This window comes from Cavia porcellus, unplaced genomic scaffold (genome assembly GCF_034190915.1).
Source record: "Cavia porcellus strain 051 isolate PalLab524CR breed Dunkin Hartley unplaced genomic scaffold, mCavPor4.1 scaffold_18, whole genome shotgun sequence".
NCBI lineage: Eukaryota > Metazoa > Chordata > Mammalia > Rodentia > Caviidae > Cavia > Cavia porcellus.
The window spans coordinates 52,809,115-52,822,393 of record NW_026947501.1 but is presented as its reverse complement, the minus strand read 5'-3'; the positions used below and the strand labels follow the sequence as shown (position 1 = coordinate 52,822,393).

Sequence of the window (13,279 nt, the reverse complement as noted above, 5' to 3'; positions counted from 1 at the left end):
TAGGCAAAGAGGCTAAAATTATAGAGTAGGTTCTGAATACTGATCTCAGCTGCTCAGATGCTGCGTTATTTAAGGGATGGGAAAAGTATGGTAAAAGTGAACCACCAAGCCCGAGAGTAGCTACCTAATATCTGTAAGAAAGGAAATTCAAAATGAGCCTTTTAGGGGCTGGGGATTTAGCTCAGCGGCATAAGCGCCTGCTTTGCAAGCAGGCAGTCGTGAGTTCGATCCCTGGTACCGGTAAAAAGGAAAAAGACAAAAACAAAAACAAAAACAAACAAACAAAAAACCCAAAATGAGCCTTTTAATCTTGGGACAATGCTGTATCACAGGCATGCAAAGTGATCTCTACTATTGCATGCCACTCAACAAATGATGATGTCATCCATCCTGTGGCTAGCTGAGCTAAACTCAGCTATGCAAGACTTCAAAATGACTTAAACCTTGTGCTCACTTGATTAATGCTTCCCTAAGACTGTGTGTCTATGGCCTTACAAACCTAGTGCGTGGAAATAGTCATCGGCAGTGCTCTGCACATCTGTGGCAAGTGTCCCAGGGGAGGGAGAAGACACGGATGGGATGGGGGTGGGGTAGGCACGCCTGGCTTGACCTATGGGAGCTGTGGATTTGGCAGTGTTTGGATCTCACCTTGGTGACCAAGGAGTGCTATAGGGCAGGGTGTAGGCAGGAGTGATTATGTGGCATTGGCAAAAGTGGGCATGGCTGGTAGACTGCTCTCCTTTGGAACAGAATCTTTAGTACTGTCAAATCTTTTTTTTTTTTTTGGTGGTGTGCATGGCAGATGCCATTTGCAAGGCCAAAGGTGTGCAACCTAATTACTCCACAGAATGACCTGGGACCTGAGCCTAAACCTTTCTGCACTCTTTGAATTATAGGGGCAGTAAAAGAACCAAGGAAAAATAAACCACCGTGAACAAAATAGATTTTTTTTTGTTGGAGAAAGAATTAGTTCTGCTATTAAATATGTTCTATTAGAGCTTTGATTCAAAAACCTACAAATGACCTAGTCACTTCTTCAGTTTTAAAACCTAAAACAGAATTCATATTCCAGACACTAAAAACAGTATCTGCCTGTGGCATCTTTTATTAAGAATTTAAAAGATTTTGTGTATTAAGAGCGTCTTTTTTTTTTTTGGTGCTAGTGCCTGAAAATTGTAGGACATATTTTGAGCCCTTGGCTTACTTGAGAATGCAATAAGAAAATAAGGGCTACAAATCAATCTGAATGGAAAGCGTCACACTTATGTCTAATAGACTGGTCCCTGCTTTCAAAGATGCAAAACTGCAGCTCAAGGTCTCGGCCCCACCCAAGTCCATCACTGCCCGCCCAGCTGCTCGCACCCGGGCTTCTTAGCAGGAGGCATCCGTGTATCTGTTTAAATTAATTCATTAATATCCACCACTGTTAATATTCCTAGTGATGGTGAGCACGGGGGGCAACGCCATCCTCCCTGTTCCCTTTGGCATCCAGCGCCTTTCCCAGGACTTGGTCCCCTGCGGCCCCCACCCCTCTTCAGAGCGCTCCGCTTGGCGCGCTCCGTGGGCGGGGCTTGTTCACAAGCTGCAACGTGAGTGGCTGTGTCCTAGCAACCGCGGCGAGGGCACCATCAACAGAGATGTAGGAGGAGGCCTGGAACACTTAGCTGGGAGCTCTAACCCTTAGCCCACGCGGATCACTGCTTTATCCACTGGCAGGATGCTTACCTCGTCTGCCCTCTCGGGTCAGACGGGCCCCGGAGGATGGCAGGGGCGCGGCTGAACGGGAGCCAGCTTGCCTTGCTCTGGACAGATTGCCTAGTAAGTGTGGGGACACAACCATCGCAATAGCCGGAACGTCCAGTGTGTTGAGCCTTTTGGACGCGTATGATCTCCAAGCTGGACTCCACTCCCTCTTCATAGGTGCAGGACAGTACGGGAAAGCTCGGCAATGTGGGCAGACTTGTTTAACTGTAGCAGGGTCAAGCCAAGCCTGAAGGAGTTGACTTCCCGTCCCCTCCTAGCCCCCTGGGTCCCTCCACCCTCACCTGTAGCTCATCTCGAAGGAGCTCCAGCTGCTCTGGCAGAGGATCAGCTCTTCTAGTGTCTCTCTGTGCCATAGCAGCTGTAATACGATGACGAAGTCCGCTTGGACGCTGGAAGAAATACGAGAACCAGGAAAAACTGATTTTTAAGAAATAATGATAAATGTGAATGGTCAGCTCCCCCTCCAAGCCACCTGCTTGTCTAAGGCTTTCAACAGCTTTCAGTCCCAGCAAGGTGTACGGCTGCTTCCGGTCCCCCACACGTGGCTTTCACAATCGTATGACTTTTTCGGACTCTGTTTAGGAGGGTCATAAAGCAATAGTTAGGTTCGGTTTTCATCTCGTGGGTGGAGTTTTTCCTTCAGTCTTCTTAGGAACTTTCCGTTTCTTCTCAGCAATGATCTGCTGCCTAAAGGGCTTCAGTTTTTCCCAGATTTTCTTTCCTTGGTGCTATTTCTCAGTGTGGGACAATCCATATCCAGCTCCTTGGAGCTGATGATCACAGCCCGGCCTTGCTTATAAGGGTTGAATAACGGGGACCATCCTAAGAATGGCACTAAATCCATCAGGGAGCCCCACTTCAGTTTCCTTTCTTGCAGAAAAATCCAAGTCATGTGATGTATCCACCTGCCCATGATTTCTTTCTTTTTGTTTAGAAACTCCCACATCTGGATGTTGATCGCAAAGCTCACCAAATGTATGGGCTGGGGGTGTAGCTCAGAGGTAGAACAGTTGCCTAGTAGGCATGAAGCCCTGGGGTTCATCCCCAGCACTGCAAACAAAACAAAACAAAGCAAGCAACTCCTTCAGTCAGTAAAGCATACCAAATATTTAGACTGAATCAATGGATTCAGTTTTGCACTATTCCTCAACCACAGACCACAGAGGACCACTTCTCTTAGGCATGGGGACTGCTACAAGACTCTCACCCCAGGTCAGCCGTGGGGCCACTCTTGGTTGACCTAGGAGAGAGCAGCACAGGGCTGACTGACTAGGGAGCCCCCACTTCCTGTGGCCAGGACCTTTGGTGAGCACATAATCTTTGTCTTTGCCCAAGCTCCTCTTATTTTATTCTGAGACATGTTGGATTTTACTCAGACTTTCATTTTAGAAAGTCACTTTCTGTTTCCCACAGCTCCACGTGCACCACTGTGCCTGGCCCAATCTCGTTTTTAAAAATATTAATAAAAATCCTGGGACAGCTTTCACAGCTCAGGGCTGTGCTCTAATGTGTTTCTGATGCTGAGGTTGTCCGTTCTCCAGTTTATTATAATTTCACATGAGAAAATTCTTCATAATAGTAGTAATAAATAAGTAAGCAGAAGGGTTATTTCCAGCAAGTTATATGTCTGTGCTTAAAAGATAGATGTTTCCTGATCTTAGCTTTGTGGGAACTGTGAATCATTTGCCTTCTTTAGAAACAATTGGTCTTCTCTCAGTACACAGAGTTCTAAGTGATCAGTTTAATTCACCCCAACACTCATCCAAAGTGCCTGCTGAGAGCCTGCTTGGAATTGGTCACCGAGGTCACTGAACCTTCTAGTCCAGAGGACAGAAGTGTCAAAGACCAGCGTAATGAAGCTGCGGAGCAGAAGTTAGTTAGGGCTTTCCTAGGGAGAGGCTGGGAGCTGCTGGGCTTGACTAGGGTGTAGTGGCGGAGGCAGCTCTAGGCACAGGCCCTGCAGGCCACGATATTACACTGGAGGTCAGTTCCGCATGGGAACCAAGTGGGGCTGTGCGCGTTGTCAGGTTCTGGCTTGAGACAGGTGTCCTTGCTCTGAAGGAATACCTCTTTATCCTGCTTGACTAGAAGGGAGATGCCCTTTCTCTCCTCCCTTCCTTGTTTTCTCTGGCTAAGTTCCAGTTTCCAGATCCTTTCACCTGTGATAATACAGGTATTCTCAGGCTGTACAACCCTAGAGTTAAAATCTGAGTCATCATGAATCATATAGGCGGCTCCAATTCAATAGAGCCAATTACACACACGCGCACACACAGTGCTGGGGATCAAACCCCGGCCCTCAGCTACGCAAGGCAAGTGCTCACCCCTGAGCTATTTCCCAGTCCTTATTTATTTAGTTTATTTGTTTTTGAGGCAGGCTCTCATTAAATTGCCCAGGCTGGCACCAAACTTGTGATCCTTTTGTCTCAGCCCACTGAGTACCCCCAGATTATAGGTGTGCACCACCATGCCTGGTTCAGTCACATTTTAAAAAATATTAACAAAAAACCCTAATAAGAGCAGAAAAGGAACCAGACCAGATAAACTGGGGAATTCTATTGCCTTTTGTATGGGATCAAGAATCTTTAATTAAAATTTAAAAATGTAAAAAAAAATTTTTTTTAGGAAGAACATGTCCTGGCATAAAAACAAAACCTGAACTCTACTAAACTCCTTTTTAAGGTCCCAAAATCCACTCAGAAAAATCCACTAGGGCAGTTTATGTCAAAGTGCTCCCCTTTAAACCTGAGACATGTAATTCCCTCCAGCAAGAATGCAGGCTATGAGTGTGTTTTTGGGGAAAAGAAAGACTAATTGGAAATGATGAAATCATCAGAAATCTTTCTGAGTGCTTCCTTTCTTGTTTATGTAGGAACAAATGACACAATTTAAAAGAACTTCCGTTACAGACTCAGCAGACAGATCCTCAAAAGAAAGCTGAAGCATATTGGTCTACCCTTGTTTCTGTGACTCATTCTAAACTTCTTAGCTCAAGAGGACAGAAACGTGTTGGGAGGAGATGTGGGTATCAGGAAGCAACACACAGTTACCAAAGGATAATGACTGCGAGATAAGTTCTCTGTACACAGCTCTTTCCAAAATAACAAGTCGTCATTCAGGCATAACTCATGTATCATCCTGTTTGTTCTTCCTCGTAGCCTTGGGGTAGGGTGTGCAGATGTATTTCTATCACAGAGAGGTGGGGTCACTTCCTAAAGTAGCAGAATAGGCTTACGCTGAGTTTTAGTTCTAAACTTCTCTACTCTTCTGTGAAGTTCTCCAAGTAATCCTGTAGCACATTCATAAGTTTAGCCTTGAAGATGGAGAGTGAGATCTCTACTATAATATGAATTTGTTTACCTTTGGAAGTCAACATATCTGGACATTGCAAACTCACATAAAACTTGGGGTAGAATCATTATAGTCAAGTCTAAGACGATGAGCCGGAAGGTCTGGAGAGCTTGAGCTCTGAGGATCAAGATTAGTGGTCTCTGTCTTCAGGACCCAGGGGCCCTACTACAACACTCCCCTACTGGGGGAACACAGTTGTGAACTTGTCCCATAGGATCCAGCAGGAGTTTTTTAAGCATAACAGCGGTGGTTAAGAAATGGCTTTGCCTCCTCTTTTACCATTTACTGGCTTGGCAGAACTTTTTGAATATGTTTTTTAGATTCTCCAAGTTTCCTATCCTTCAAATGTGAGTGGGGTGGTGACAGGGCATAACCTATATGATTATGAGGAATCCATGGGCAGTGCATGTGCAGGGCTCTGCCCAGTGGCTGGCCAGCAAATGGGAGCTGACGCAAGAACAGGGACTCTGGGTTAGAATCAGCTGCACCTCCTGCCAGCTGTGTAGCTAGTTAAGCCTCTCCGTCTTGGGAATCAGCATAGTACCTACCTCCCAAGGCTCCTATAAGGATTAAATGCATGCTGTACCTGCTCTAATGTAGAACACATGCTTGCTAAACATAATTCTTCTCATTTCTTTTCACAAAACTCCCCTGGCTGCATCCAGCTGACTTTTGTGTTTGGCTACATTTCTATGTCATAAACTGACACTTTTAGAAAATGTGATTGGAGTTTTAGAAAGAGGAAATGGGGTATTTTTATTGTTGAAAAGTTTGACAGCACAGGGAACCAATTTCTATGCATGGCACACTCTGGACACAGAAGTGAGCAGAGCTTTCTACACTTCCTCTGAGTAACCAGGCCCTGCCTCGCTGTGGCAAGTGGGTCAGGACTGATGACATTTGGCAGCTCCTTGTGCCCTGTGGCTATATTTAGGCGGGGCCACGCAAGTTTGGTACGTTTCATTTTGCCTTGAATTTAGTTGATCCCAGAATAGCTGGGAATGCTTAAGTCCAGTTTTAATTTGAGTGTCAGAAAACAATTCAGTGGGGCCAAGCTGTGCTCTGGTACCCACCTGCTGCCAGCTCCTGGGTAGCTGCTTTCTCTGCAGACCAGATGTACATCTCCTGGAAGTGTTTTTCTTTCTATCAGTACCGGGGATTGAATCCAGAACCTCATGCATGCTCTCAGCACCCCCCCACTAAGCTATAGCCCTAGCTCCTCTTATTTTATTCTGAGACATGTTGGCTCTAAACTCTCCACCCTCCTGCCTCAGCCTCCCCAAGGGCTAGGTTTACAGGTGTGCACCACTGTGCCTGACTCTGTCAGAGTTTTATGTTCTTTATTTTTATTGGATGTCAGGTGGAATTCTGATTAGAATACAAATGTGCAGCACTGCTTCTAGGGAGAATCTATTTCCAAAACAGAAGAGCTTTGTATTTTTCTCATTATAATGGTAAATTCTATCTCACCAATGTTTAAATAACAGGAAAACTGAAACAAAATAAAAAAGACAGAGTTGCACATGCTTTTACTCTGTAGAGAAAACTACTGCACCCTGTTTGTGAGTATTTTTCTGAATATTTTTCCTGTATGTGCAAACATACAGATACTGACTTTTATGGATATTGAATTTTATGGATACCCATCAGCAATATAACTGGATATCTTCTTGCCAACAAATATACATCTGTATTGTAATTTTTTAGAGTTATTAAATTTATTAGTACAATCTAAATACACATAAAGACTACATTTGTCACAGGGACCTTGTACCTGCTCACGGCGTCTCAGTTCCTCTTTTTCCCTCTCATTCCCCTCTGTTCAGCCCCTGTCTTCCTCCTTACATACAAAGCTTTGCTTCCAATTTATCCTTTTTCTAATTTTTTTGTCTTCTCTGTTTTCTTCTCTCCACCCCATTCTCCTTTCTTTTTAAACAGTTTTTCTCTGTTTCACAGTTATCTATTATATATTTTGGTTCTTATGTACACTTTCAGTTTCTCATGCCAGGAAAGCAATGCTATATTTCCATGTGTCTAGTTTATTTCTCTTAAGAGAATGGTCTCAAGGTCCAACCATCTACCAATAAATGTCTTATTTATCCTTTTTATGGATAGTGCTCCATTGTAAAAAAAAAAACCCAACATTTTAAAAATCTCTTCCTTGGTTGATGGGCATTTGGGTTGTTTCCAAGACTGAGCTATTACAATCTGTGGGGCTATACACATGTGTGTGCATGTATCGCCGTGATACTATGCCTTTAATTCTTTTGGGAAGACACCAAGAAGGGGAAGAGCCAGGTCCAATGGACCTAAGACCTAGCAAGGTCCTAGTTTTTTGAGGAATCTCCACACTGATTTCCACACTGGCTGCACCAGCCTACACTCCCACCAACAGTGGAGAAGGGCTCCTTTTTCCCCACAGCCTCTCTAGCATTTTTGTTATTGGTTGATTTCTTGACAACGGCTATTCTCTCTGGGATGAGATGGAATCTCAGTGTTGTTTTAATTTGCATCTCTCAAATGACCAGTGATTTTGTTTATATATTTATTTGCCATTTGTACTTCTTCATCTGAGAAGTGTGTATTCATCTCAGATGCCCATTTTCAGATTGGGTCTTTGAATTTGGGGATGTGTGATTTTTTTCAGTTCTTTATATGTCCGAGATATTAGTCCTTTGTCAGAGATTTTTGTTTTTGACTGTCTGTTTTGTTTTTTGTTTCATTGAAAAGTTTTCCATATATTTGTTTGCCATTTGTACTTCTTCTGAGAAAAGACCCAATGCGTAAAAAGGCATCTGAAATGAATAGACATCTTTAAGTTGTTAATTCCATTGTTAGTAAATTGTTAGTAAAAAGTTGTTAGTAAATTCCATTTCATGGACATCCTCTATATTAAACTACTCTTCTGTTGCTGCTGGATTATTTCCAAGCTCTGGTGAAGTCTAAGGTGGACAATTGCCCTTACAGGAAGTCCGTGGGCCCTGACTCCAGAATCAGAGATGGAGAGACCAGGCACATGTTCTCCCGTCTCCGAGCAGCAGCTGCAGAGGCAGGAGGGTCAGAGCAAGCCTGGGGAAGATGGAGCTGAGCAGAGTCTCATTTCATCTGAGAAATGGCTGCAACGACATGGGCTGAAGGCCAACAAACTGTCATTGAGACAGATCTTGTCACAGATCGGATTCCCACATTGTGAAGGTACAGTGCTCACAGCAGCCAGCGTGGTATGCTCCTCCTCTACGGAGGCCGTGTCAGCCCTAAAGCTCCCTGGGTCTTTAGATTTGCTTTGATCTCACATCTCCATCGGTAAAAAAAAAAATGTGTGTGGACCCCCAGCATATCAACCTGAAAATCGATTTCCTCAATAGGTATAAGATGATTTAAACTGTCAGGTTTACATTGAGTTACAGTAATTTTGGGGTTTTTTTGAGGATTTGATTCATTTTACATTTCATCTTAGCTAAGCTAAGAAGCAATAAGAATTCAAGTCATTTTATTCAACTTGTCCAATCTATGTATATAGGGTTGTCTGCAGTATTCTTATTAATTTCTTGATGTTCACAGGATGTTTAGTGAAATCCCATTTTATTTCTGATACTTGCAGTTTGTTTCAGTCTCCTTTTGTATTTGTCAGTCTTGCTAGAGGTTATCATTGGTCAATTTTATTGGTCTTTTGAAATAGTTTTTTGTTTAATTGATTTTTCTCCATTGTTTTGTTTCCAAACTCATTGGCTTTGGCTTTGATTTTTACTATTTATTTTCTTCAGATTGTTTTAGGTTTATTTTACTCTCTTTATTCTAGATGTTTTTCAGAAACATAGTGCTATAAATTTCCCTCTACATACTACTTAGCAATGTCCTAAATATTTTATATGTTATATAATCATTTCTATTCAGTTTTAGTTATTTTTAATTTCTCTTGAGACTTCCTTTTTGCCCTGTGGAATTTTTGGAATTCCACTAAGCTACACTTCCTGACATTTATTTATTTATTTATTGAGCAGGATCTTGCTAAGTTTCTTCATTGCCTATGCTGAGTTTGAAATTGCAGTCCTCCTACCTCAGCCTCCCAGAGTGCTGGGATGACTGGTGTGCTTATCCTGACAGGTTTGTTTTATGGTCAAGGATATGATTTGTCTTGGTACATATTCTATAGGCACTTGAAAAGAATGTATGTTTTGTTATGCTGCATAGAGTTTCTATAGTTGTCAATTAGATTCTGTTCATTGATGGTGTTTTTGAGTATCCTTACTTTCTGTTTAGTTATCTGTTAGTTAGTTGTTGTAAAAACAGTACTGAAGCCTCCAACTATGTGGATTTGTCCATTTCATCTTTCAGTTCTACTGGGTTTTGCTTCATGTTTTGCTGTTATGTTATTTGGTGCGTATATATTTAAGGTTGCTATGTCTTTCTGGAAGATAGGGACTTACACAATTTCCTACTCTGTTAATAAGAATGTTCTTTTCTGGTTTACCTTTGTGATACAGAGAATCATGATTCCTTTTTACTAATATTTGTTTGACCTTTTTTTTTTTTTTTTTTTTTTTTTTTTTTTTGTCTTTTTCGTTTTTATCGGTACCGGGGACCGAACTCACGACTGCCTGCTTGCAAGGCAGGTGCTTATGCCGCTGAGCTAAATCCCCAGCCCCTTGACCTTTTTCTTTACTTTTATTTCTAACTTTTGCATTATATTTGAAGGAAGTTTCTTACAGTTTCTTACAGTTTCTCATGATTTGTTTATGTTTTAAATCCTTTCTACCATTCTGCACTTTAATTGGTATACTGAGATCACTTGCACTTAAGGTAATTAATTATTGATGTGTTAAGGCTTGTCTGTCATTTTATTTACTGTGTTTCCTCCTCTCTTTTTCATTTGTTTGCTTTGTTATCCTGCCTAAATTTAGGTTACTTAAACATTTTTTTTGAATTCTATTTTTCTTTATATGCAATATTTTCTAGTGTAATTTCTTGTATGATTTTCTTGGTGAAGGTGGTAGGTATTATATTATTTTTACACATTTGTTATGTAAAATTTATGTGCATAATTAAAAAATATACTGGTATCTACGTTTTATAAGTTTGAGTGACAAACAGAAACTTATATCACTCTTGTTCCTTTTCTCTTCCCATTTGTAATAACATGTATTATTCTCTCTTCATGTACTGAGAACATTAGAGTAACCATCAAACATAATTTATAAATCTCAAGAAAAGGAAAAAATTTCACTTTACTTACTCATCATGTTGCTTATTATGTTCTTCCTTTCCTTATATTCTAAGATTCCTCCTCTTGTCATTTTCTAGTGTATGTGGTTGGTTTTTGTGTGTGTGTGTGTGTGTGTTTGCTGGGGTTTGAACTCACGACCTTGCCCTTGCCAGGCAGGCACTTACACCTCTGAGCTAAATCCCTGGCCCTTTCTTTTGTCATTGTCTATTTACAAAACTTCTTTTATTCATTCCTTAAGAGTAGTTCTGCTAGTAACAAATTCTCTTAGTTTCTTTGTGTGAAGATCTCTTTATTTTTCTGATACTGAAGAATAATTTTAAATTTTCTAATGAATAGTTATTTTATTTTAGCACTTAGAAATATCACACCATGTTCTACAGGCCTCCAAAGTTTCTAATGAAAAAAGTCACAATCATCAGAATTGATTTTCCCACATTGGTAACGTGTCATTTTTCTTTGACTGCTGTCAAGATTTATTTCTGTCTTTTAGTTTTCAGAGGTTAGACTATGGCGTACTTCAGGTGAGTTTCTTTGGGTTTATTCTTTTTGCATTTTACTCAGCTTCTTAACTCTGTTGTCTTTTTTATCCCTTCTTTCTTTCAGTATTTTTCTCAGCCTTACCTTGTCCCTCTTTTTCTTTTGATATTCCAGTGACTTGAATTTGATGTTTTTTCTTAATCTTACAGGTCTATGAGGCTCTGTTCATTTTCCAGTCTGTTTTATCTTGTCTGTTTATGTTGAGTGATTTCTGTTCTTTAAGTTTACTCATTTTTTTCCTTTTGAGTCCATTCATTGAGTTTTCTTTTTTTTTTTTCTTTTGTTATTCTATTTTTGGTTGTTCTAATATTCTCATTTGGTCCTTCAATCTATTTTTTTTTTTGCTGAAATTTCCTATGCTTTTATTACTTTCAGGCATGTTTATAATTGCTTGATAAAGTGTTTTTATGGTGACTGCTTTAAGATCCTTGTTGGATCTTTCTAACAAGAACGCCATCTTGGTGTCATATTGTTGATTGTATTTTTTTCATTAACTTGGAGATCTTGTTGGCATTAAGAATGATATGTTTTTTTTTAAAAAATTAAAACAGAGGTAGATATTTTCTAATTTGAATCTGGAGCTTTCTTACTTCTGTGTTGTAGTCTCTGGTGGATAAAGGATGGCATCTTAGTATAATTGCTTGGTAGGGGTAGAAGTCCTGGTTCTTTCCACAGCCCCTGTGACATCTACAAGGAAGAGGGGCTCCTTGTTCAGGATGGCAGCCCAGACTTTCCAGGCCTCCACTGATATTACCCTGGTTGGAACTGAGGGGTACATTTTCATTGTTCTCCATCCGGTCTTGAGTGACACTGTGGATGGATGGTCATGTTACCTCTGAGTGGTGGAGAAAGTTTTACTCTGACATCATTCCAGTGAGAAAAGGAAGGTTGCTTCATTAACCTGAAAACACATAAATCCATTGTTCTGTGAATTCTGTTTTTTCATTTGAACAATTAGTCATATCCAAAAAATTTTTTCTTTGCATGTTTATCTAATATATAATGTTTTTCTGTGGCTACTTTTAAGAGTTTCATTTTTATTCTTGTCTTCAGCTATTGTACTTGGCTTTATATTATGATATGCTTTGGTTTGGTTTCCTCTGTATTTATATTGCACAAGATGTGCCAAACTTCTTGGATCTCTAAGTTTTTTTTTTTTTAAGTAGAATTGGAGAATTTTTCAACTATTATTGCTTCTATATTTTTACCTTATTTGTTTCTCTTTTTCTTTTGAGATTCTAGTTAGTGTTATGCTAAATATCCTGATGTCCCACAGATCATGGAAACTTTATTCTTTGATATAAGCATATATAGATTTGCTCTTCAGATTGGGTCATTTATCTTGGCAGAAACATGGTTACCACCTGCTATGGTTTAGATGGAAAAGGTCCCTTGAAATTCTCACATTTGGAGGTGCGACTTGTTGGGTCATTGGAAGATGACTTGACAAGGTGTATTCTTGATCCCACCTTCTACTTTGTTTCTCTGTTTCCTGGCTGCCTAGAGTTCAACAGCTTTCCTGTGAAATTGTGTTGTTCTATGGTGTTGATGCCTTGGAGTTGGAGACCACATACTAAGCCAGTTGAAACTGACCCAAAATGAAGTATTCTCTCTTTAAATTGTGGATGTCAGGTATTTTGTTCCAGTGATTGGGAAGTGACTGATATGCTGACACTTTATTCTGGCACCTCTGATTTGCTCTTAAGTTCGTACATGTATTGTGCTTGCCTTAGTCTGTTTTAAATTGTTATAACAAAATACCTGTGAAGAATAGTAAATGCTGCTGGTGAGGTGAAGTTCCTGTATCTATGTGTGGGAATTGGAACTTTGGGGCAATAGGTATTAGACTTTGAGAGGTCTGTTGAGTGGGGTTATTGCTGATGGAATTCAAGGACCCATTCTTCATTCTTTACTATGCTGAGAGTCAGACTTTGAAACTTGTAAATTTTATCGCCCCTTGTATTTGGGACCAACCCTGACCAGGGAGGTGATAAAACTCAGCCTTGACTTTTCTGCCTTTCTGGAGAAAGGCAGAAGAAAGCCAGCACCAGCATTAGGAGCACCACCTTCGGGAGTGAACTGTAATAATGCCAAGGACAGTAACAAACACTGTGAAACCAGCAGCAGCAGGATGAAGGTGTCTCAGTGAAGCTTCCTCTTCCCTGCCCTGCCAGATCCTGTCAGTCTCACAGCCTCTGCAGCCTCCTGGCAGTTCTGTGAAGAAGCAGGAACATGTTTCAGACAACACTGTGTTCCATCCTGTGAGCCTGGACCTAGTGCATTGTAAAAGACGTGTGTCTAAAACTAGTTTAGACACATGTCTACCACCATGTACTAAACTAAAGTCAAAATGGATGAAGGGTCTGAATATTAAAACGGAAACACTAAATCTACTGGAAGACA

The 13,279-nt window shown here is 40.7% G+C and overlaps 1 protein-coding gene across 5 annotated transcripts in view; it reads left to right on the top strand.

The window, feature by feature from the left end:
• The first annotated feature begins 1,479 nt into the window (after positions 1–1,479).
• Vwa3b (von Willebrand factor A domain containing 3B) overlaps positions 1,480–13,279 on the top strand; it is a 172,430-nt gene continuing 160,630 nt past the window's right edge. For 2 of the 5 annotated variants that reach the window (XM_063229904.1, XM_063229905.1), the window contains exons 1-3: positions 1,480–1,818; positions 4,637–4,838; positions 8,083–8,310. In XM_063229904.1, the coding sequence (XP_063085974.1) occupies positions 4,784–4,838; positions 8,083–8,310 (283 nt within the window). In that variant the 5' untranslated portion in view covers positions 1,480–1,818; positions 4,637–4,783. Of the gene's footprint in view, positions 1,819–4,636; positions 4,846–8,082; positions 8,311–13,279 lie in introns of all 5 variants that reach the window. The other 3 variants (XM_023565813.2, XM_063229907.1, XM_063229906.1) reach the window with 3 other exon arrangements.